Genomic DNA, 22,904 nt, shown 5'->3' on the forward strand with positions numbered 1-22,904 from the left:
CTATTGCTATAGCGCTGCCGCCAGCCTCTCATGGTGGCCGTGTGCGGCACTTCGGCTCCATCCGTCCGTCCATCCAGGACGCGCATACCATACATCCTGTTTACATCAAAATGGATCGCGACCAAGCTGAACAACAAATTAGAAAGCCTATTGGACTTGTCATCCAGCTACGTACGCGGAGCCGCCATCATAGAAGCGATACAGGCGCGTCCGAGGCCGGTCTATCTCTATCACGGTAAATTCGAGAAGAAGCAGGGGCACTTTCGTACATTGGAAGGGGACTACGGAGAAGTTTCGAATCGCCGTATATAAGGCAGCTTGGGCTCCCGCAGCTAATTTCATAAAAAGCCATCGAGAGGTGAAGCATAAAAATAGGGCCAGGGTTAGGGTTTTTTTCTCCTCTCCGCTCCCATCCCCGATTTCGATCTCAGGCTGCCTTCCTCTCCTCCCCTTCTCGATCGATCCATCTGTCGGAGGTTGGAGGTTTGGATCCCATAGGATAGGCCAAGAATTTACGGATTTGGTGGATTTCTGGTACATTGGGAAAGGTAAATTTCCTTTGGGTTTTTTTTGTTGCCCTAAATTTTTTAACTGTTATATGTTTAACTCCAATTTTTTGGCTTATGCTGATGTTCGCTTTGGAGGAAAAATGGTTTTTCCCCCTTAAAAGATTAGGTTGTTAAAGGACCTGTCTTTGATTGTTTCCCTTTTCCCTCACAAAGCCTAATCGTTTTCTTGATATAAAATTGTCTTCGCTTATTTGAATGGTTTCTTGCATTTTTTCGTGTTATGAGAGCTACAAAGTTCCATTTTTTTTTCATAAAGTCGAGAATTTGATTTATTTTTTTAAATAAGGATGGCGAACCTATTATTTAGTTCATAAAAAGAATGAAGGGGGATTTTTTTTTGTTGTTGTTTCTGCTACGGTCGTGTTTTCTGCTGATAATTTTATATCCTTGACTGCTTACTATAATTGGATAGTGAGATCTTGAATTTTCTTCGTCTCTGTTTTGTTCCCTGCGTGTAATTACCTCTTTCTTTGTGATTTCTTTATTGGTTTTGCAAAGTGTTCGGCTAAAAGGAATTAATATCTTTTAAATTCGAGGCCTGTCTTACATCTACTTTTTTGGTAAATTGATATTTGCTTTTACTGGGTTAAGGCTCCAGTTTTCTGGTTTGCCATACAAACCGATCATGTTTGAGAATTAACAGAGTTGAAGTAGATGTCCTCAATTAGAACTTATCGACTTTGCTTGTATTATTGTAAATGATGAATATGCTTGCGTCTGTGCTACAAAGAAGGAAAAATTATATATATGATCATTTTGGTAGCTGCATGGTTTCTGGTTGTTAACCTTTCTTTTTCCTGCTTGTGTCAGATCTTTCTTTCTTTTCCGTTTTCTGAATGTTAGTTTACGAGTCAACCCTGGACAAGTAGTTATAACTTGAGATGTTGTACTAAAATTTTAATATGGATTTGTCTTTCTTTCAATTATTTCCAGCCAATCACGGAAGACAATTATCTGGGAATGCTGAAAGATGTGCTTGAACGCCAAGGTGTCCTTGTCTGAGGCACATGGGATTGTAACTCCCTTTGGGCCTCCCTCGGTCAATCTCTATGGGATCAGACAGCACACACAAATCCACTTCATGCTCCATGTGCTTATGCACAATGGAGATAAGGGAATTATAAAGCCTGCTGTGCTGGATCATGACATTGGCGACGATGGTTGAATTCTTCCGCTGGTAGAGTTTTGTAAATAGTTTATATCGTGACAGCAGGATCGTGTAGCATTTGTTTTGTGAAGATATAATAGAAAGGAATGGAGAATAGAGGGACTACTTTGATGCAAAGGTATGAGTTGGGGAGGTTACTAGGACAGGGAACCTTTGCAAAGGTACACTATGCTAGGAATCTTAAAACTGGCCAGAGTGTTGCTATAAAGATCATCGACAAAGAGAAGGTGTTGAGGGTTGGGCTTGTTGAGCAGATTAAAAGAGAGATTTCGGTAATGAGATTGGTGAAACATCCAAATATTGTTCAACTTTATGAGGTAATGGCAAGCAAGACCAAGATTTACTTTGTCCTGGAGTATGTCAAAGGTGGTGAGCTTTTTAACAAGGTTGCCAAAGGTAAGCTCAAGGAGGATGTTGCACGAAAATACTTCCAGCAGCTGATCAGTGCTGTGGACTATTGCCACAGCAGAGGTGTATACCACCGTGATCTGAAGCCTGAAAACCTGCTGTTGGATGAAAATGGCAATTTAAAAGTCTCAGATTTTGGGTTGAGTGCCCTTGCTGAGTCTAAGAGGCAGGATGGCTTATTGCACACTACTTGTGGGACTCCGGCTTATGTTGCTCCGGAGGTGATCAACAGAAAAGGATACGATGGTGCAAAAGCTGATATTTGGTCATGTGGGGTGATTTTGTTTGTGTTGTTGGCTGGTTATCTTCCTTTCCATGATTCAAATCTGATGGAAATGTACAGGAAGATTGGAAAAGGTGAATTTAAATGCTCCAGTTGGTTTCCTTCTGAAGTTCGGAAGCTGCTATATAAGATCCTAGACCCAAATCCCAGTACCAGGATATCAATCGCCAAAATCATGGAAAATCCTTGGTTCAGAAAGGGTTTTGATGATAAAATAATAAATAGTGAAGGAGAAACCCAAGAAAGTGTTACTGTGGATGTTGCTGCAGCCTTTGGTTCCTCTGAGAGCAACACTGTTGAGGGAAAGCAAGAGTCAGTTAGGGTCACAAACTTGAACGCTTTTGATATCATCTCTCTTTCGGCAGGTTTTGATCTTTCAGGTTTATTTGAGGAAGGGGACCACAGGAAAGAAGCAAGGTTCATTTCTATGCAACCTGCATCGGCCATCATCTCAAAGCTGGAGGATGTTGCCAGGCGCTTGAAGTTAAGAGTGAAGAAAAAGCATGATGGGGTGTTAAAGATGGAGGGGTCAAATGCAGGGAGGGTCCTGGGCATGGATGCTGAGATTTTTGAGGTTGCTCCTCTATTTCATTTGGTGGAATTGAAGAAGTCAAATGGGGATACTCTGGAGTATCAAAAGCTCTTGAAAGAAGACATGAGACCAGCTCTCAAGGACATTGTCTGGGCATGGCAAGGCGATCGTGAGCCTCAGCAGCAGCAGCAGCAGCAGCAGTCGCAAAATCAGTGATTGGCATTTTTCTTTTATGTTTGTACGAGTGATTTCAAATTGCTACTGTTTGCATGTTATCATAATCTCTATGTTGTATTTCCAGTTTCTTGATCGTCGTGATTTTAAATTTTGTGAACTTGTTCCAATATTAAGATGTGTATGAGCACTACTATTTGCTGGTATTTTATATTTTTGGTCTTTGAAATGACACGACCCTCTTCAGATTCGGCAATGGTCCTTGGAATGGCGTAACGATATAGGGCTTTTTACCTTGAATATGCCCGGTAGAAACGAAAGTGTTTCTAAGATCAGTCTTTTCTCGCATGGACTTTGGAACTGCCATTTGGTCTTTATAAGGTCAGATAATTGGAACAGTGAATGGGTGGAACCTTGCACAATCTGTGCGAGGGAGCTGCTGGTAGTGCGGTGCCAAGATTATTCTGATTGATTGATGAATCAGGGGTCTTTTAGATCCTTGATTACATTTTTCCAGGTTTTGTAGCAGTGGCTGTTCTTGCAGCTACTGGGCTATATTTGTATCTTTCATGCGAAAGAATGATTGATCTTCTTTTGTGGCTTTAACCATTAGGTCATGTCCTGCATAGATTTTAAAGCATTTCTGAATGCCTTCATTCATAAGCCTGTATAGATCTTGAAGCGACCATCGTACGATCCAATGGTAGATTCGTGCGAAGGAAGGTCAATCCTTGTTTCACATGAAAGATGCTACCGTCTTTTTGCAAACTGCAACTTGCATTTCATGACTGAAAGAAAGCAACAAAGGATGGTGCAATCCAAGATCTGACTGTTGGTTTGTAGACAATGAAAAATGTCGGTGGTCCGTTATTATGGACTGGTAAAGCAAAGTTTTGCCATAGTTTGTTGCCACTTTTTCTAAGGACTGATTTAGTGCATGGCCTTGCCCCACAGGTCATTTGCCTATGTAAGGTCGGCATCTCCTTGTCCATGACCTGGGCCTCTCAAAGTAATATCAATGAATTTTACTAGGGCACTCGATGAAGGTAGGTGCATAGCCGATTGAATGATTTCGAAGGTCCTCACCTGCAAAGGTGGGTTTTCTATCAAGCTCTAAAGATCTGACCAAGCTGATCAAGCTAAATGGAAATTGCCAGCTTTAACCAGTGAGACTTTGGTCCTCCAGTGGGCGCCTCTCTCAGTACCTGCACTGGGCTGATGCTCCAAGTTGGAAAGTTGGAAAGGTAAGGGCCAGTAGCTCTAACATGTAGTCTTGGTCTGGAAAAGCACATTAATGATCATGATGACTAGAAGTTGTGTGATCTAATGATGAATATGCCTAAAGGATAAAATTATCTATGAACATTAGGTAAGTGGTCATCTTCATTACAAGTCAGCAGTAATACAATAATTACAGGCAACATCTCATTTATCTGAAGAAGCTTAAGTTTACACATCCCTTTTTACTGATCATTCCTCAGTCCACACAGCAGAAAAGAGTCGAGAATCATCAGGTTGAAGAGTGGACTTGGTAACTATAAAAATCATAACTGAAACTCCCTGCCTCGATAAAATGCTGTAGTTTCATATGGCCATGTGCACTCCTTGCACAAGGAACCATGAGACAGCTTTTCCAACCACATGGTCCTAAAGCTCAATCAATGATCACAAACACTAGCTTCATTTACTAAACTTGCAAATTCACCATAGCACTTCCAGGCTCAAGTTTCTAGAGCAAAATCAAAGCAAGATGTACAATTAATATCTCCTCAACAACTCCAACATACATAGATTGACCAGGATTAATGACAACTCCAACATACAGTGCCGAGCAGTGGTGCATGCTTGCTGGCCATTTCCGGTGTCCAGAAGTTATTACAGTTGAATAATGACAGGAGAGTCGGTCAGATCGATGATCTCTGGGTAAACAAGAGTCCTCTTGGTTCGGAAGTGAATCAAGTAGCTGGATGGTGTCACCAGATTTATTACATCACCTTCAGGGGAAAGAGATTGGCTATCCAACGAAGCCTTATTATTGGACCTTTGGGGAGTTGATGGTTGTCTGGACTCGTCCAAATCATTTCCTTGAAGACACCCAATGGGATCTCTACCACATGATCTGGGAGTTCTGCTTGATGAGGTTTTGCTGCGCTCCAGGATGGGCTGAGGAGATTCGCTAAGGCAATATGACATTGCCTCCATTGACCGTCTAGAATTATCAGATTCCTTCCAATGGAACAGGTCATCGAAGGAAGCCTTACCCACATTATAAAAATCTTCCACTTCGTGATTGACTGATACATCCAGCATGTTGGTGGAACTGTTGCAGGATGCTTTTCTGCAATATTCCTTGGTGAGCTTTGGAGACTGGAGGACGGCACATAGAGAATCCTCTAATTCCACTGACCGTCTGAAATCATCAGCGTCCTTCCAATCAAAGAGGTGTTTACTGGATGTCTGCACATTAGAGGCATCTCCTTCCACATGATAAATTGATATATCTGATGAAGCAGAAGGATTCGCATCTTCATTATTGTTCTCGGGCTCATCTTCTTCATTGTTGACATCTAATATCTGACCTTTCACATAGCAGGGAAGTTCATCCATGACACAAATTACAGCGTTCATTTGCTTCGGCAATCCCGGGCAGCCAGAAGTATGCTTCATATACTTTGTTGAGAAGAAATTAACGGTGAGGTTTAAACTGATAGAGGAGAATCACAGTAAGTGTTCCTACCATTGTAGACAATGGCCAAAATGTAGAATATGAGAGTCATAAATTGCATAAAGGCACTTACTTCTCCCAGGCTGGAAGAGAGAGCATCGTGTATGCAAGCTTGATCTTATTTGCTACGCCAGAGAGGGATTTAAAATTTGAAGCAGCTTTTCTGACAGCTAAAGACTCTTTCGGGTGCTGCCAGGCCCATTCAAACTGCAGCCATAGGCTTCAAGAGTTATGTTCTAAAATCTTGTAACATCCTGAACAAATGATATCAATTTGTTTCTAAAAGATCACAACATGAGAAAAACAGATGTTTTTTTAACTAAGAACAGAGTAGATGGAGGTCCAAAGGGCTGATGTCTTCATGTTTTCAACTGCAGTAAGAACTAGAGAATATTGTGTTTCGATGATTATTAATTACATAATATTTTATCTTTTTCTTTTCCAATTTTCAGCAATATCACTTTTTGTTTATTTTCTTCCTTTTTTTTCTAAAAATTTCCATTTAGCACATGTTTCTGGAGGAAGGTTAGCTATATTTAAGGGAGCTTTGTCCCAATGCGCTAGATGGGAAATTTTATTTTGGCATATTGGGCATTCATAGTATACTAAAATATAGCTAACCTTCCTCCAGAATCAGAACAATGCTTATGTATTGTATTCTATATAAAAGAAAACATAGAGCTTGAATAAATTCTAGGGGCACAAAACTCAATATAAAATAGTGAAATACCTTCACATAAGCAACAAAATTGAGCTAAATGAATCTTGATCATTGTTCTTTTAAAAAAGCTTCCACCTCATTTTCATTCATACAATATTGCAGAAGCTACAAAAGCTTAAAGTCTATAAAATAAGCCTAAAACAAATATGCCTATCTCAAATTTATTCCACCTCATTCTCATTCATTTTATTAATAATGCCAGCTATCAGGTCATTAAATGACATTTCTGTAGATATGACTTAATTTTTTTTGAAAACATAAAGATGCTGAACCTTGGATCAAATTTCTTTTGAAAGCTTTATTCCCCTGCACTGATCCAAGGAATCTGGCTATTCAAGAAGAAAAAGAAATAATCTAATAATATATAACACTTTCACGAGCAAAGAAAAATCTTATAGATATGCCATGCATTGCCTCCCTCGCCCACCCACCAGGCGAAAAAAGAAACCCCCTCATCAAACTCTGCCTACTGAATATTTTTCACATTATTTCTCTATTTCCTATAACTTCAACAATTTTCCTGGCACAATAATCATGAATCTGAATGTGTTACTATGTTTCATGCGCACCACCGATGAACTTATTTATGCCTATATGAACTCTTTTTCATTTTATCCTGGATAGATGAAATACCTTTTTTGAATCTGTCTTTAATTGGCCCTTAATTTTTTTTCTGCCCCTTATGGCTCATGCAATAGTAAGGCAACTAATTTAGAATGCTACCTCTCAAGCATCAAATTATTGAATATCCAATGTTACAACTAAAAACACATTTAGTGTATCATGCTTGCACAAGACTCACAAACTCTTCCAGCCAAATTTTGTCCTCCTGGGCACATCCATCAATAACATAAACCCCTCTGATCACCAATATGGCTGAGAAACTCTACCTCCAAGATCCTTATGAATCCAAGGAACTTTTTGAACCCTTACAGAAGCAACAACAACATTGTTGAACATTAACATGGATCTAAAATACAAGTTAAACTGAATACCTTGTAGCAGAGGCAGTAGTTCTACAATACAGAACACCAGAAAACATACTTAATGGCCAATCTTCTCCAACAGTTGTAGGGGTAAAAGAACATATATTATACCACGAAAGTAAGCAATCATGCTTCCTCTCTAAAGACTCATTCTTCAAATTCCTCAGCTCCTTAATTTGATTCTATTCATCAAATTGTTGGGCGGCTTACTCCAAAGGCAAATCTCCTTCATCTGGAATAAGTTTCACAAACTCTTTTCATAGTGATGGAAATATGCCTCAACCATCTTCACATTAGCAATTTGTTAGGCAATAGGATCTCAACAAGCCAAATTGCTAGCAGCGCAGCTGGGCGCATAATATGACATCTACAAGCCACAGCCTTTGGCCAGTACACGTGATTGTAAGAATAGATGTAACCAACAAGTCTTGTCACAAATTTTTCAGCTTGACCTTGAAATCCTCAATCCAACGATTTTGGTCAGATTATGTTTGGAGTTATATTATTGCTCAATTTGAGGTTTACTTCCTCAAACATAGTATTCTCTTGAAAATAGTTAAATGTTTGCTCAGTTAAAGTCCTCCTTTCCACATTATAGACTTCTCTAACAATTGCATAAATCTTATTAGTCGATATTCTCTCTTCTAATCATAGTCAATATTTAAGAACATGTCAATTTACTAGTTAAGAAAAACTAAGATGCATGAACAACAGTTTGAACAATACTACTCCAAAGGTAAGAACATAAAAAAAGCATAATTTTAACAAAATATTCCAAAAGTAAGAGTATATAGACCTCTCACAAATCTAGCATTGAGATTTGATCTAGACACTAGGTTTAGAGAAAGCAAGAACCTAAAGCGTATACTTAAGGACTCTCATGAATTGGTACAAACAATCCCTGACTAGAGAAAGATGAAGTAACAAGGAAACTCCATTGAGATATTGTCAGAACCGCCGTGCAAACATAAAAATATGATTCAAGCTAACTTTGCCACTCCAAAGGAAAAAAAAGAATTATTCTGTTTGAAAACACATCCATAGAAACATTCAACATGATATATGTCAAATTATGTCATCGTTATCTTTCCTTGCTTCACATCTTTCACCAGCAGGTGCAACTATCCTAGTTGTTTGTTTGTTTTGAAAATTCATTCAATCCGTATGTTCTCAAAGGACTTCTTTAACAGCTGCATAAATCTTATTAGTTAATAGTCTTTCAACTCATAGTTAGGATTCAAGAACATGTCACCTTACTAGTTAAGAAAAATTTAGATGCACAAAAAACAGTATGAACAATATCATTTCAAAGGTAAGAAAATGTAAAAGCATAATTTAATAGAATATTCCAAAAGGCTAAGTCCATAAGGCTCTCACAAATCTAGCATCAAGATTTAATCAAGACCCTTGGTTTAGAGAATGGAAGAACCTAACTCTTATAGTTAAGGATTCTCAAGAATTGGTACGAACCCATCCCTACCTAAAGAAAGACAAAGTAAGAAGGAGAGCCCCATGAGATATTGTCAGAAGACTCAGAACCTCCACGCAAACATAAAATATGATTCATGCTAACTTTGTCATTCCAAAAGGAAATAAAAAAGAATTATCCTATATGAAAACATGTATATGTTAAATTATATCAGGGTTATATTGCCTCACTTAATATCTTCCACCAACAGGTGCAGCTATCGTAGTTGTTTCCATACTCCAAATCTTTTTTTATTTTGAAAAGTCTTCAGTCAATCCTTATGTTCTGGGAATTGTAAAAAGCACTTGGTCTGCATCAGACTAAAGAAAAATTACTTATGATGTAGTGACAATCAACACCATAATGTTTCAGTCCTTGCGGTGAAACATATAGCAAAATGTCATGGATTTGGTGCATAAAGCTTTTGTGATGTTGGAGACTTGTAACTACCCAACATCCACGAGTATCTTTTAGTTCCCCTTTAAAATACTGCATGACAAATAACAAATTCCGGTGTCAAGGTCACCAATCATATAACCACGTGTATTAACCACCACAATCTCAACTGTCAAATTATATGTTCGATCTTATCCGGATTGATAGAGAGTTAAACTATTAAGATTTTCAAATTAACAGTGAATTTGGATCTTTTAAGTCAAACATGCATAATTAATTAGAACAAATGCACATGGTAACAACCTGAAGAGCAGAAACATTTGAGGGAAAGCCGTAGATGCACAAAATCATCTCCCAAGGACGCCCTTGCTTTGTCCTCCATGCACCACACCTTATTTCACCATTGTGCTGTCTAATCCTCCGTCGAGGATTGACAGTAAACCTACAAAAGGTAGAATTTTAATCATATATAATCATGATGACTTTAACATGTACATCACTAATATTATGTTTAGATAAAAAAGAAAGAAAAAAACCTTTCTAAATGGAGAGTGTTCACTAATTGTTAGTTGAACATTTGCAATCTGGTCACCTAACAAAATTCAGAGACCAACACAACAACAGAAAGCTATAATTTGGCGTCAATAAATTTCATGACAAGTACTTCTCGAGCAGCAAAAATGTCCAATATGAACTGAAATAACCTGTTCAAAAGAGACCGCTTTCCTGGAGTATACTGGATTTAGATGAGTTATACGTAATCGCTAACAAAAAGATATCAATAACAAGATGGGCCTCTAGTAGGGAAGAAAAGTAACAAGCGATTATCATTTCATTTTACAAATTTCACCTTTTCTTTCCTGGTATAACCCTCAGAGGTAACATCAAGAATTACAGCTACAGATTTGGATCACCACTACATTTTCCTTACTCACATTCATTCTTTTCTCTCTTTTACCATTCCTTTGATACCACAAGAACAGTTAAAAAGGAAAGTGCCATAGAAGACAGTATATAAAACCAAAAAAAAAAAAAACTTAAGCAAGAATAAAATATATAAATCGAGACAAAAGTTCAACAAGAACGTTGAAGAAGCCTGATTTGGGTTGTCCTGTGTGGAAAGAACCAAGAAACAACGACTAAAAGGGGGAGGCTTTGTACAATAAAGATCCTAACTTTCAATTGAATGGATCAAAAGAAGAAGAAGAAAAAAAACAAAAAAGAAAAAGGGACGGAGATAGATTGGATGAATGGAGTACCCGATGTAAGTGCGGCGCTTGTGGCGCGGGCTCAAGGAGCAGAGCAGATAACACGCAAAGAAACCGCTCTCCTTCCCCTCATCTACTTCCTCCTCCCCCACCTCCCTCCTCTCTATCTCTCTCGCCTCCAACTGGGTTCCCGATCTCCCTCTCCGTCTTCCCATCTCTCTCTCTCTCTCTCTCTCTCTCTGAGGCTTGGCCGCTTAGGGTTTCATGACAATTTGACCGTTGGAGGCGTTTGGGGCATTTTATTGACAAGGTTGCCCCTTTCATTCTGGAGGCTTCCATTCGAATTGCCAAGAACCGCACAGGGAGAAGGAACACCGGATCAGGAGGAACAGCAAATCCAATCATCCGTGTTATGTGATACACCGATAGCGGATGATGATGAATTGGACGCCACCGGTTCAGATAAGAGCCTTCTCTCGAGTGGCCCCAAATAGACTCGATAAACAACCTAATCGAGTCCCAAATAGAATCGCAACAGATATGGACCGAGAACGATTAATCTACAAAAAGTCTAGTCTATCCTGGACATTAGGTCTAACCAAGATCCACTGAGTAATGGAGCCGAATCCAGGGTTTAAATCTACACCTAAAGCTACGCAAATCTTACACGCAATCTCCAGAATTTTTATTCCTTGCAAATCTAATCATTAGATCATCCTCAAAATAGACGCTGCAATTTTGCATCTAAGATGCAGTTTAGCTTGCTCACGCTTGAAGCCCATGACATTTAATAATGCACGACACTTGAAGGTCATCAAAATCATAGTTTACTACAGTGATTTATCGAGAATAGCAGCATTAGGCCGGTTGCGTGCCATTCACCGCTAGTGGAAACCCGCATCCTTGCTGGCTACCGAAGGCAACCTTCTTTGTTAAGTCATTTACTTTGCATAGCTAGTGAATCAAATAGGGCAGGGGGAAATTCCGAAGCATATAATTATAGTTGGAATTGCGGTTTTTATGTTCTCTTAGTTTTAAATCCAACAAATTTGGAAACTAATTTTACTACACCATGTTTGCATGGTATTTTTGTGCATGTTCTACCATCAAGAAAAATTGAAGGTTAAGATCACAACCTTCGTATACAATTGATTTTGGCGTATATCATCCAAAATGCATAGAATGATAAGAAGTTGAATGGTATGGGTTCGCATACAAAAACACATGCAAACACATAAGTATCATCTTTGAATGGTAGTTTCAAGGACCCTGAGAAAATCCTTCCTCATTTGTTCATTGTGATCACACCATTCATTCTTTGCCAGCAAATCAACTGGTTTATTCTCATCCTTAAGGATACCAGATTTGCATAGCTAAAATAGCAGCCCAAGCAACACGCAGTGGGATCAAACCAGACCTGCTCTTTATGTTTGAAGGGATGGCAGAGGAAACTCCAGATTAACAATGCACTTGGCGTCTTAGAGTATGTCTCAGTTGGTAGAAGGACCTCCTGCATGCGAGGTAACCTAGGTTGGAATCCTTGGATATGTATATATTTAATCTTATGAAACTAAAGTTAATTGGTGCTAACATGATAATTACCAAAAGTAATTATCGTATCATCAAAACTACGGTCATAAGCAATCACATTCCATTCTTCATAAAGTTGGAATCTCATGTGCGTGTTGTATACCATACTTTGAAATCCCTGCACAAACTTCCTGGGCACATCTTTGGGATAGACTGCTTGATGAATGAGAAGGGAGCGTTATGGAACAACAAGAATGAATGGAGTGCTGCAATTCCTTTCAAGGATAATTCTGCATTTCATATGTTTAAACTATAGTTAACTACTTGCTCACTTGCTCCTAAGCCAGTTTGTATCTCTGAAGTTAAACTCCTTATTCAATCTTTATATAATGGTACGGTGTTAGCCAAGAATAGACACAACGTCCAAAACTTCTGAAGGTTTTCCTGCAGAGAAGGAACATAAACACACCAGGGAACATTGTATCAGACAATGATGTACTTTTATTCAAAGGTCGTTTCCAATGGTGATTTCAGATACCACCATGCTCCATACTTGGAGAAAGATCAACTAGGAGACCATCCCCTATTGGCTTCACTTCCTCACAAGCTTTCTAGACTAAAAAAAAGTATTATAAAATTAACTAATAGTAAGCCCACGAGATTCATGCCTCTCTTATTCTCCCTAGATGACTTTTAGCGGGATGTATGGTTATAATGACACTAATCTAATCATGTGGCTAAAAAATATTTCAGTCTTTAACCTGCTTGTGGTTTTTTTTTTTTTTTTTTAACTAAGCAAGTTTCTCCACCAGCATTTACTCAAAAAGGGGGAAAAATTACGGTGTTCTTGAGAAGTTACAGGGCGAATCAAGGCACCAATAGTAACTGCTATTCGGTACTGCTTGGCTTTTGCCGCTTCATGTCATTCAGTCAGCTGACAACAGAGTAGTTGTACCAGCCAAAACTTATCTACGTATATGATTGTAATGCCTGTTGATGTACCTCAGGTGTCAAATGCTGTACCTGGTCCTTCAAATTAGTTTGAGAAGGTGGTATTTCCTGCCTAAATTTTCATTTATTCAACAATATGTCTGCGGGTATTTTTGAAAGATTGATCAATAACAATGCTGTTCAAAGCTTGCATCCTTTTGGGATGCCATCAAGCGGACTGGAGATTGAAGAGGTGGATATACAGCATGGTAAAATTACTGAAAACTGACCAAGATAAATCTAAATTGTTCGAAAGTCTCGCATAAAAAAAGTTCTTTCATCACCAATTTTGCATGGAATGGATAATTGTCTAAGCTACATATAGTCCTGATTCTTGATTCCACGTAAGAATTGAACAATCATTATTACAACAGCATTAGAGAAAGGAAAAGATCGGCAGAGGCGGAACCTCTTCCAGTTGGGATCAGCTCTGCTTCCTTTCAGAAGCAGAAGTCGGGGAGACCACAGTCCTCCACAAGTAGCGTCCGCTCGCCATATCCACACATGTCCAGAATCCAGCACAGATCGCCTTCCGAACCTTAATTTTATACCATCAAAGGAGACCAAAAAAAAAACACCCTAATTAGACAGCAAAAAGATGAAGGAACAACAAAGAAAAGGAGATTCATTTTGGCCAGAAACCCTATAACAGAGGTATTTGATGAAATCCCGAATGAAAGCAAGGAATCCTTGTCTGGCTTCTACCTTTGTGGAAAGAGGAAGAACTTCTTTGGGAGCAACCTCTTGGTCCTCTTGATGGACCTCCGGCTGGGACTTGATGCCTCTCAACACCAAGAACCCGGCCAGCGTCGCCGAGAGGAAGATCAAAATCACCCTCAACGGGCACATCTCTCTGTCACAAGACCAGGATCGATTTGGCTCAAAGATCTAGAGCAACGAAGAGAGCAGGGCTCGAAGTGGGATTTGGAAAGGATCGGAGCCGCCCCCTCCTTTCTGACTTTTGAGACGGAGGGCGAATTAGGCAGGGAAAAATCTTTTAATACTAATATCTTTTTTTACAGAAGATGCGGAAGAGGTGAGTGGCATCCTCGGTCCAAACACGCGCCACATTTCTCCAGCGGGACCCACCACTGGTGAGTGGTGAGGCGAGGTGGGTGCGGACTTTGCCCCTCGGAAAGAGTCTACCAGATGTACCAAAAAAAAAAAAAAAAAAGAGGCTACCACCCCGCGCGGATTTCGTCTTCTGTCTTAATCTATTCGAGGCATCTCCACCGTCTGATTTATCCTCCACTCTTTTTAAAATTGGCAACTTCTGATCATGGCAACCACACTTTTGGCCTCATCTATTCCATCTAGAAGGACCCCGACACAATTACACGTAATCCGCTGCGGCATGGATAAGTAAATCGGGGACGTTCATCACGTGTATCCTCCTAATCACACGTGATCAGACGATACATCCCTACTTGGACCTGATCCAACCAGGAATAGGTCATTCCGGTCTAAATTCCTATAAGTTCGGTATCTTGTTTAACCCAATAGGAGGGCAATTGGGAAATCTAGCAAGAAGGCGGCATTTTTTTTGTTTTTTTTTGCTCTCAATCTTTCAGCGTGGCAAAGGAGCAAGATCAGAAATGGGTGGATAAAATCTGATGGCCGATCTAAGAGCGAGGGGCACACAGATTGCACCTTCGTGGTTGGTTATACACAACAAAAGTCGACCATGGTTGACGAAAGCAGCATTATTTGCTTTGGTTCACGCTAAAGAAACATTAATTGCAACCATGTGCCCAGGCTGGCTAACTTGGGATTGAAGCTGAAGGTCTAAAGGAGAAAAAACACCTGCCCCGGGTATAGTTTTGGCCTAATATGAGTGGCGCACTGCTTTGATTGAACTAAACATTGACTTTGTAGTTGATACCACAAAAATAATAAATAAATAAATAGGTAGATAGATAGATAAGAGAAATACCATCATTCAGCATATGCTTCACCTATATCAGTATTATTCCATTCCGTGAACTGCATGGCAGTCAACCATCAAGATGAATCATTTCACTTCAAATGCTGCAAGCAGGGAGGTTCATGAAGCCCATATCAGCAAATAATCAGAGGCTGTTAAAAGTGCAAGAGAATAAAAAGAGCATCATCACCTATGGCTTAATAAAACGAGCCAGGGTTGCGAGCACGGTCCTCAGGCTACGAACACCAGCTCCTGATTTTGAGCTCACCATCATCTGCGATCATTTAAAACCCATCATATTAATGGGACATATACTGGTGGCCAGAAACCAAATTTTTCTTTAACTTTCAATTGCAGTCAACAAGAGCACAATTTCCACCATACAAGGATCGATCAACACGACCCTAGTTTGCTGAATTATGCTTAATAACATACAGGCAGAAGCAACTGTATCATTTAAAGGGGCATCCATTTAGGTGGGATGGAAACTCACCACAGGATTAACTGCTGACTTGTTTTTCTTGAGGTCCTGCAATAAACAACAAACAGTGTCACTATATTCTCAATAGTTCATCAAATAACTCGTGAAGCCAGGTAGATCTTTACCTCCTGAATTTGCATTGCACGCCGAGCCACATCAATAGGGAAGACAATATCAGTCTTGGTTAACACAATTTGGTAAGGTGTTTGGGACCTGATGAAGTGCATGCCGCAGAATCAGTCAAAATACTTTGAGATGAGAATAATGGGTACAATCATCTACTGCCTTTATTCTTCAGCTTCCTTTTACAATTTGTGAATTGAGAAAACGAGACATGAGACATATTGCATGTGTCTAAATGCCAATAAGAAGCATAATAAAGATCCATTATTGCCTTTGTTGGCATGAACCAAATACTAAACTTGCTTCTTTAATACTAGAAATCAATCTATTTTAGAAAGAAATACTCCTGTCAAAAGAAAGCTTTGTTTGGTAAGAAATGATCATGTATGACTTGACATAGACATGAATAAAAGATCACAAGGTATAAAGGCCTCAGCTCTTTCTAGTCTTTTTCTTTCAGTAATTTTTTATATGTGAAGGGAACAAGGGGTACTGAAAATCTGAATTTAACCTTGCATTATCTGAAGCAGTTCTGTCATGTCAGGATAAAGTTTAACACCCTTAGCACATGTAACTATAAAAAGAATAGTAATCTTGACAAAAACAGAAAATCATATAAAAACTGCTAGCACTTCAATACTTCTATTCGTCTACCCACTTGTCAAAGCTCAGAGATTATTACATTTTAGAAATATTTAAATTCTTGAAATTATGACAATCAGTTTAAGTTCCAACTGAAAAGTGAAGCAGCCTCATCTATGTGCAGGGTTTAAGATGGTATTTATATGCTACGACACGGGAAAAACAAGAGTATGATATACAGGCAAAGGTCGTACTTCTCCATTAAATCAATGAGCTCACGATCCCTTGGTTTCATACCCCATTTGGTATCAATAAGAAGGCACACCCTTTGCAGACCAACTCGTGTGGACACATACTCCTTCACCTGCACAGTCAAAGATTTTTTTTCATTAATCATGCAAAATGATTGTGTTTTATTCGCAGTTGAATAGCAAAAGATATTTGATCTTATTAAAATTTCAAATTTTCCAGCATAATGTCAGGCTTATGGATATGGATTCATTGTGAAAGAATTCACACAAAAAACACCTATTTTTATGTAAGTGTGCCTAACCAAGAAGATAATCATAAAAAAATCAAACGCATCAGTAAAGAGTAGTCAATCATGACAACCATTCTCCACTAACTTTTTTTTAGTGACCGACATAAGTGCTCCATTAGAGATGAAAGGAGATGTATCCAAACAAAATCTATGTATCATAAAACACATCAAATAGCTTAGATGCTTTTCGACCATAAATCGAAACACACCATTTGTCTCACTATTTGAAAATGTCCTCCCATGACCACTTAATGCATTGGTAAGAAGTTCCCAAACATTTTATTTTAGGTTTTATGTATTCTATATGATTTAGAGAATGATGATGGATGCCCACTAAGGATTTTTGTACCAGGGCCATTTTGCAGAAATTTAGTCTTTATTCAACACTAGTCCCAATTCACAAGAAAGACTATGATTTTTTTGTCGAAGAAGAGCAATTGAGATATTATTCCATAGCTGAAACTGCCAATACATAGAACAAAAGGAAAACCGAGTTTATGCGATCCACTTTTCCTTTTTATTTTCTTTCTTTTCTTTTCTTGCCCTTTTATATTTGGGTTTGGGGGGAGCAAACTGCTCCTTTGCATTAGTGGTTTTAAATTTGCCAATCTCTTCTCATGCATCATTTTTCTCATGACCCAAATTATGAGAATCATATAATGAAATCAAATCCAATGTAATCAAAATGACCGGCATCTGAAGCTTGGAGATATAATATAACCAATCTTCAGAATGCCCTAGAATTACATCACATCATCTTTGTCATCCATGGTTATGTACTGACTAAATCTAAAAAGCACATATGAAACATATAATAATACTGACACCAAGAGGTTGGGACAAGGATTGATGGTTATCAAATCACTGCAATCTAGAAAACTCCAAGGCATCACATCAAGAATGCATGTCAAAACTGCTTGTTGATTATTGTTTCAATGTATTTCCAAAATTATTCATAATGAAGATATATAAACAGAAGATTTATATAATATTAAATGGCACCAATCGTGCGCTCGGCTTATGAAATCAAAATTATGCACAGAAACAAATGGATTTTTCACACGAAACAATACTTGACACGGTAACAAAAAATAATCCTTGTAAAAATATTTTTGTAACATCAAAAGGATGAAAATAAAAATCATGCCGAACTGATACTGAAATAGTAAATATACACTTCCAATGCATACTCACAAGCTCCTCCCAGGCTTCTTTGACTTCATCTTTGGCATAAGCAAAACCATATCCCGGCAAATCAACTAAACAAAGCTTTGACGCAAGCTTGAAAAAGTTAATGGTCTGTAAAACAATCATATAATTAGGATATCAATCCATATATTTCAATATCGAAATTATTTTTGGTTAGAAATGGTGACTACACTACCTGAGTATGTCCAGGCTTATCTGATGTCCTTACTACTCCCCACTGTCTAGTGAGTGCATTTAGCAACGAAGATTTTCCAACATTTGATATACCTAAATAGCCAAAAAGCTTGTTATCCAGCAAATACTGTCAAATTTCACAAAATTGAAAGTTACGCAGTTCTAAGGACCTGGTCTGAGCAACTCTATGGGTAAATTTATGTAAGTTATGGGTAAATTTATGAAAGAGAACAATAATAGCAACTTGAACAGCCAAAGAGTTATAAATCTGATTTAGCAAACCAATCTAGACTTTGCACTATGGGAGGCAGCCTCTGATCTAATAACCTTAATGAATTTAAAGGTTAAAACAGGCTCAGCAGTGGCCACAGCTATAAATCATACAAAATTTGAAGGCAATTTACTGAGAGTATCATGAAAGATCTAAACAAGTTATAATTAGCCAGTCATGGATAAGCACACACTCAAAAATATTCAAACTAGAAAAGAAGCAATGCTCAAGCATTAAGGCAACTGTTTTGTACAATATCATGTATTATTAACAACACATGAGGTAACATACGTGAATAAAAGAGGAAAAACTATTATGACATGTTTCATCAACGAGATATAAATCATGCATGATGCAGATAATCTTGATTTCCAAGTGTCAAAAACAATAGGTGGATATGTCAGCATAGTGCACATATTGAGAAATAAGAATCAAATCATGAGTGGGACTTCGGAAGTGTCATGTCTGCAACATAAAGATGGAAACATAACTAAAAGGACAGCATAAGTTCAAAAGTTGAAATATGTCTTGGTTTAGCAACCGAACATTATTTCCTGAATACTAATTCTCTTTTGTAGTTTACCTGCAAATGCTATCTCTGGAATCGTAGGAGGTGGAAAAGATGAAGAGATCTTTGCAGCCGCAAAAAATTCCAACTTATTTCTAAACACCTGTTGAAAATATTTCCCCAACAAACAAAAAAAAAATAAGTTTGTTGACCAATTTAAACTGAAACTTAGTCAAAATAGTGGACTATCAAATATTTCCTAAGATTATGTTCCGTACTGCAAAATGTATGAATACAGCAAGTATTCAAAAATTGCAAAAGCGTGTATAAAGGGTCTTCTAGCAAGATGTAATATATCATCTAAAGCAATAATCCTTAAAATATGCTAGAATTAGAGTAAAATCTCGTACTTGCAAAGAAAGGGATTGTCTTCATTTTGCCACATGAGAGCAATAAGCAAGCAATAATATTATGAAGAATGAGGCAAAAAATGAATTTTCTAGTTTCAATTAAACAAACATCATACACTTTCTTCAATTCGCTCTCTTTCTTTGCTGGTTGAGAAGGGGATATTATCTAAAGGAGAAAGCTTGATGTTGTAGCCAGCATTTTGTAGTTCATTCAATCGTCTACGGCCCAATAGCTGTCGATAACATAAATAGGTTAATTATAGTATTTTCGAATATAGTAGAAACATAGTGACCAAAAAGAATATATTAAGAGACAAAAGGTTCTAGATACATTGTCTTCCACAAATGAGAGGATTGAGGGGCTTGGTTGTATAGCACGAAACTGAGCATTCTTTGACATTTCCATCTTTTTCTCTACAACCTTCTCTGTACGACAATGGGAACAAATAACCATTAAAAATAAAGATCATAAAAAAATAAAATATAATATTCTGAAATTTGGAAAAAAATTATCAAATTCCTGTTCACTAGATTATATAACAGAACAGAAACATAAGTACGCTCAACAATATAGGTCATAAAGGACACTGAAATTCAGAATCAAACTTCATTTGACAAAAACAATGTGATTTCTCAGTACTTTCAATAAGAGTCACGAAAAACATGCTGTTGACAAAAGGCAAGCACGTTTATTGATAGAGATCCCTATTTTCTTGTCTGGGGTTTCACATATCAAGAAAACCATTGCAACCTCATAAGCTGAACCGCAGTTATACATCACATGTTCAACAAAAGGAAACTACAAATCTGATAGTGCAAAGCTCCTAATAGGATGGCATTAGTTCCACCAATCTCTCACTGCCCTTCAGTGCTGAACCAACCCCCACTCAGTCAAAAGAAAAGCTCAAATATGCAAGAAGTGGTGGATCTCAACTACACTAAATTTGATACCTATCTAATTAGCAAACAGGTATGCTGCTACTTGACTTTGAAGACAAACAGGACAATAATGCAAGAGTATGCTGCAACATCTGACACCATAAAGCCAGAAAAAGAAGGGGAAAAAATGCAATTTAGTCACATGGACATATGCTCACAACAATAACTGTTGCAGTAACTTCCGCCAGGAAAAGGCATGAAAAAGAAACAAAAGCAATGGAGTTGGAATGGGGAATAGAACAGACTAATATTGCCAACCAGGACATCAGACAAAAAGAAATTAACTGCATTGGATATCGAGATTACTGATAGAAGATAGAAAATACTGACCATTATTAGGAACAGTATTGTCCAATCTCTTGTTGGAGATATCATATGGATCAATTTTGATAACTCGCTTTCTCTTCTTTGGTGGAGCACTTGATTCTGCAGAGCCATCATCTGAGGCCTTTCTATTAATCCTCATCTTCTTTCCAGTTCTGTCAAGCACTCGAGTTTGGAGCCTAATTTGCTTCTTCTCAGCAATTTGATTCGATTTTTCTTCACTCTTGCCATCTTTTCCCAATACTTCATACTCAGCATGACCTTTATGTCTATTAGTAGATGTAGTTCCATCTATCTTCTTCCCCTTCAGTATGAGCTTGTCAGCAGACGTTTCACCACTTTTGCGTCGACCTTTATGTCTTTTAGAAGATATAATTCCATCTATCTCTAAAGATGATTTGACACTCTTATCCCTTCTATTTCTCTGATAAGGTTCGCTATCAGTTTCAGTCTCATCAGACTCATACCTCTTACTGTTTTTTTTCACATTATTTCTGCTCCCATGCTTCTCATACCTCTTACTGTTTTGTTTCACATTATTTCTGTTCCCATGCTTCTTTCCATCAACAATTCTAGTACCATCCCCAGCTACCCTCAACCTTCCAGCTGATACCTTCACTTTGCTCTTGAGGCTTGTCTTCAAACCAGCTCCCACCGCCATTTTATCAAACTCTGGTTCCATTCAAAATAAACCAATCACACAAACCAATCTCTTAGAAATTCTAGAGTGAAACTAATAAAATCCTATTATACTACTAGAAGTATATGAAAAAAATCACGCAGTGTTAAACTTTTGGGGAAAAAAATATCCAATCTTATGTCGGGAAGCTAATCCAAAATGACAGTTTCATTGTATTTGAGTTCACGTGATGTAGAAAAAAAATTAAAAGAAAGAGAGTTGAAAGCATGAGATTGGATGAGAGGGAAAAAAAAGAAATTAAAAAAGAATGATTTGGAGAGTATAATAACACGATGAACGATACAAGTAGGGAACGAAAATGAGTGATTCAAGAAACTTTTCCAACGATGATAGAATCAAGAAACGACATTTGGAAACCCTACGGGATTAGAGTTACCAAGTAACGTGGTTTCGATGGTCGAAGAAGATGCGAAATCCCTAGGTGTCCCGATAGGCCATGGAAGAGTAGAGCTCGAACCTTCCCTCTCTCTTTTATTCCGTTCTTTTATGAAGCTACCTTTCGTCCGCTGCCTCCGATGGTATATTGTCTCGTGTGCCCTAGTTTTCGTTCCGGCGCCACCGAATCGTTCGCCAGGACCAACATTCGGCGCGTGCCACGCACGTGAGATATAGCCGAACCGCCTATGACCCGACCCGATTGTCCAACCCGACTTAGGAGCCGACCCGGCCCGAGCTTCACCACTGCCGTCGCCACCGCTGCTGCGCCTCCGCCACCCATCTCCATCGCCGGCGACAACCTCCACCGGGACGCAGCGGGGGAGGGGTCGGCGGAAGTGGAGGAAGTTCGAGCGGCTTACTACGGGCAACTTAAAATGCTTCACCTCCGAAATTGAAAACGAGTATTTTTTAATTAACCTACTGGACTAGAAAGAACTTGGTCGAACGGTGCATGGGACGTCTCTTAAAATCTATTTCTGATAAAATTTTACTTGCGTACTTACTTTTTGATCAATCAACGGTACCTTTTTATAATATAACAAATCCTTAGTTATGTTTCTATTCAACACTCGAACTAGCAATCAACACATGCAGCGCATGTAGCCGATTCCTCTTAAGAGCTAAGTTCGTCAATTTCATCCGAGTATGCACTTCAAAATTAAGAAGCACATGCATATGAAAATCCACGTTGTTTATTAACAAAATTCTTGGAGGGGTGCATTTCTTCGAGCAGAGTTTTTTTATTTTTATTTTTTATTTTCTGCGCAAAAAAAAGGGAGACGAAAGGCATCGTCGCGAGAATTTGATCCTCGACGAGGGAAGAGATGCCAACCAAGTCGAGACTAGTTTGTAGTATCATCAAAGTATTGACATAACCTTCTTCGATAAAATATGAATTTGGCTAATTACATTTATCATCCGTGGCGTCCGCTCCCTTTCAATTATACTTGCTAGTTATGTTGCGGTGAACCAAAGGATTCGCGTCATTACATGGCCTTCGACGCCGGCCAACTCTCTTGATTAGTTTTTTCACCATCATAAAACACGCCGGTCATAATAGCTTTTTTAATGTTCTGAGCGGTAGTCGCTTCCAGTACAACCACGGTTTTGTGTCCGGGGCTC

At 38.5% G+C, this 22,904-nt stretch overlaps 3 protein-coding genes across 3 annotated transcripts; 1 reads left to right on the forward strand and 2 right to left on the reverse strand.

The window, feature by feature from the left end:
* The first annotated feature begins 324 nt into the window (after positions 1–324).
* Positions 325–3,347, forward strand: LOC103721957 (CBL-interacting protein kinase 18). Its single transcript, XM_008812351.4, has 2 exons — positions 325–548; positions 1,503–3,347. The coding sequence occupies exon 2, from the start codon at positions 1,824–1,826 to the stop codon at positions 3,174–3,176; it is 1,353 nt and encodes a 450-aa protein (XP_008810573.2). The 5' UTR covers positions 325–548; positions 1,503–1,823; the 3' UTR covers positions 3,177–3,347.
* Positions 3,348–4,495: 1,148 nt separating this feature from the next.
* LOC103721956 (structure-specific endonuclease subunit slx1) lies at positions 4,496–10,869 on the reverse strand. The gene is made up of 4 exons (XM_008812350.3): positions 10,690–10,869; positions 9,734–9,872; positions 5,933–6,066; positions 4,496–5,838 (listed from the first exon to the last, which is right to left on the reverse strand). The coding sequence occupies exons 1-4, from the start codon at positions 10,851–10,853 to the stop codon at positions 5,010–5,012; spliced, it is 1,266 nt and encodes a 421-aa protein (XP_008810572.1). The 5' UTR covers positions 10,854–10,869; the 3' UTR covers positions 4,496–5,009.
* A 2,499-nt stretch (positions 10,870–13,368) lies between these two features.
* LOC103721955 lies at positions 13,369–22,101 on the reverse strand. The gene is made up of 13 exons (XM_008812349.4): positions 21,721–22,101; positions 20,651–21,316; positions 19,713–19,807; positions 19,498–19,614; positions 19,047–19,134; positions 18,194–18,285; positions 18,004–18,108; positions 16,523–16,632; positions 15,689–15,776; positions 15,576–15,611; positions 15,273–15,356; positions 15,092–15,186; positions 13,369–13,696 (listed from the first exon to the last, which is right to left on the reverse strand). The coding sequence occupies exons 2-11, from the start codon at positions 21,303–21,305 to the stop codon at positions 15,273–15,275; spliced, it is 1,470 nt and encodes a 489-aa protein (XP_008810571.2). The 5' UTR covers positions 21,306–21,316; positions 21,721–22,101; the 3' UTR covers positions 13,369–13,696; positions 15,092–15,186.
* Between the last annotated feature and the right edge of the window lie 803 nt (positions 22,102–22,904).

The sequence above is a fragment of the Phoenix dactylifera genome, chromosome 3, assembly GCF_009389715.1.
Source record: "Phoenix dactylifera cultivar Barhee BC4 chromosome 3, palm_55x_up_171113_PBpolish2nd_filt_p, whole genome shotgun sequence".
NCBI classification, from domain to species: Eukaryota; Viridiplantae; Streptophyta; class Magnoliopsida; order Arecales; family Arecaceae; genus Phoenix; species Phoenix dactylifera.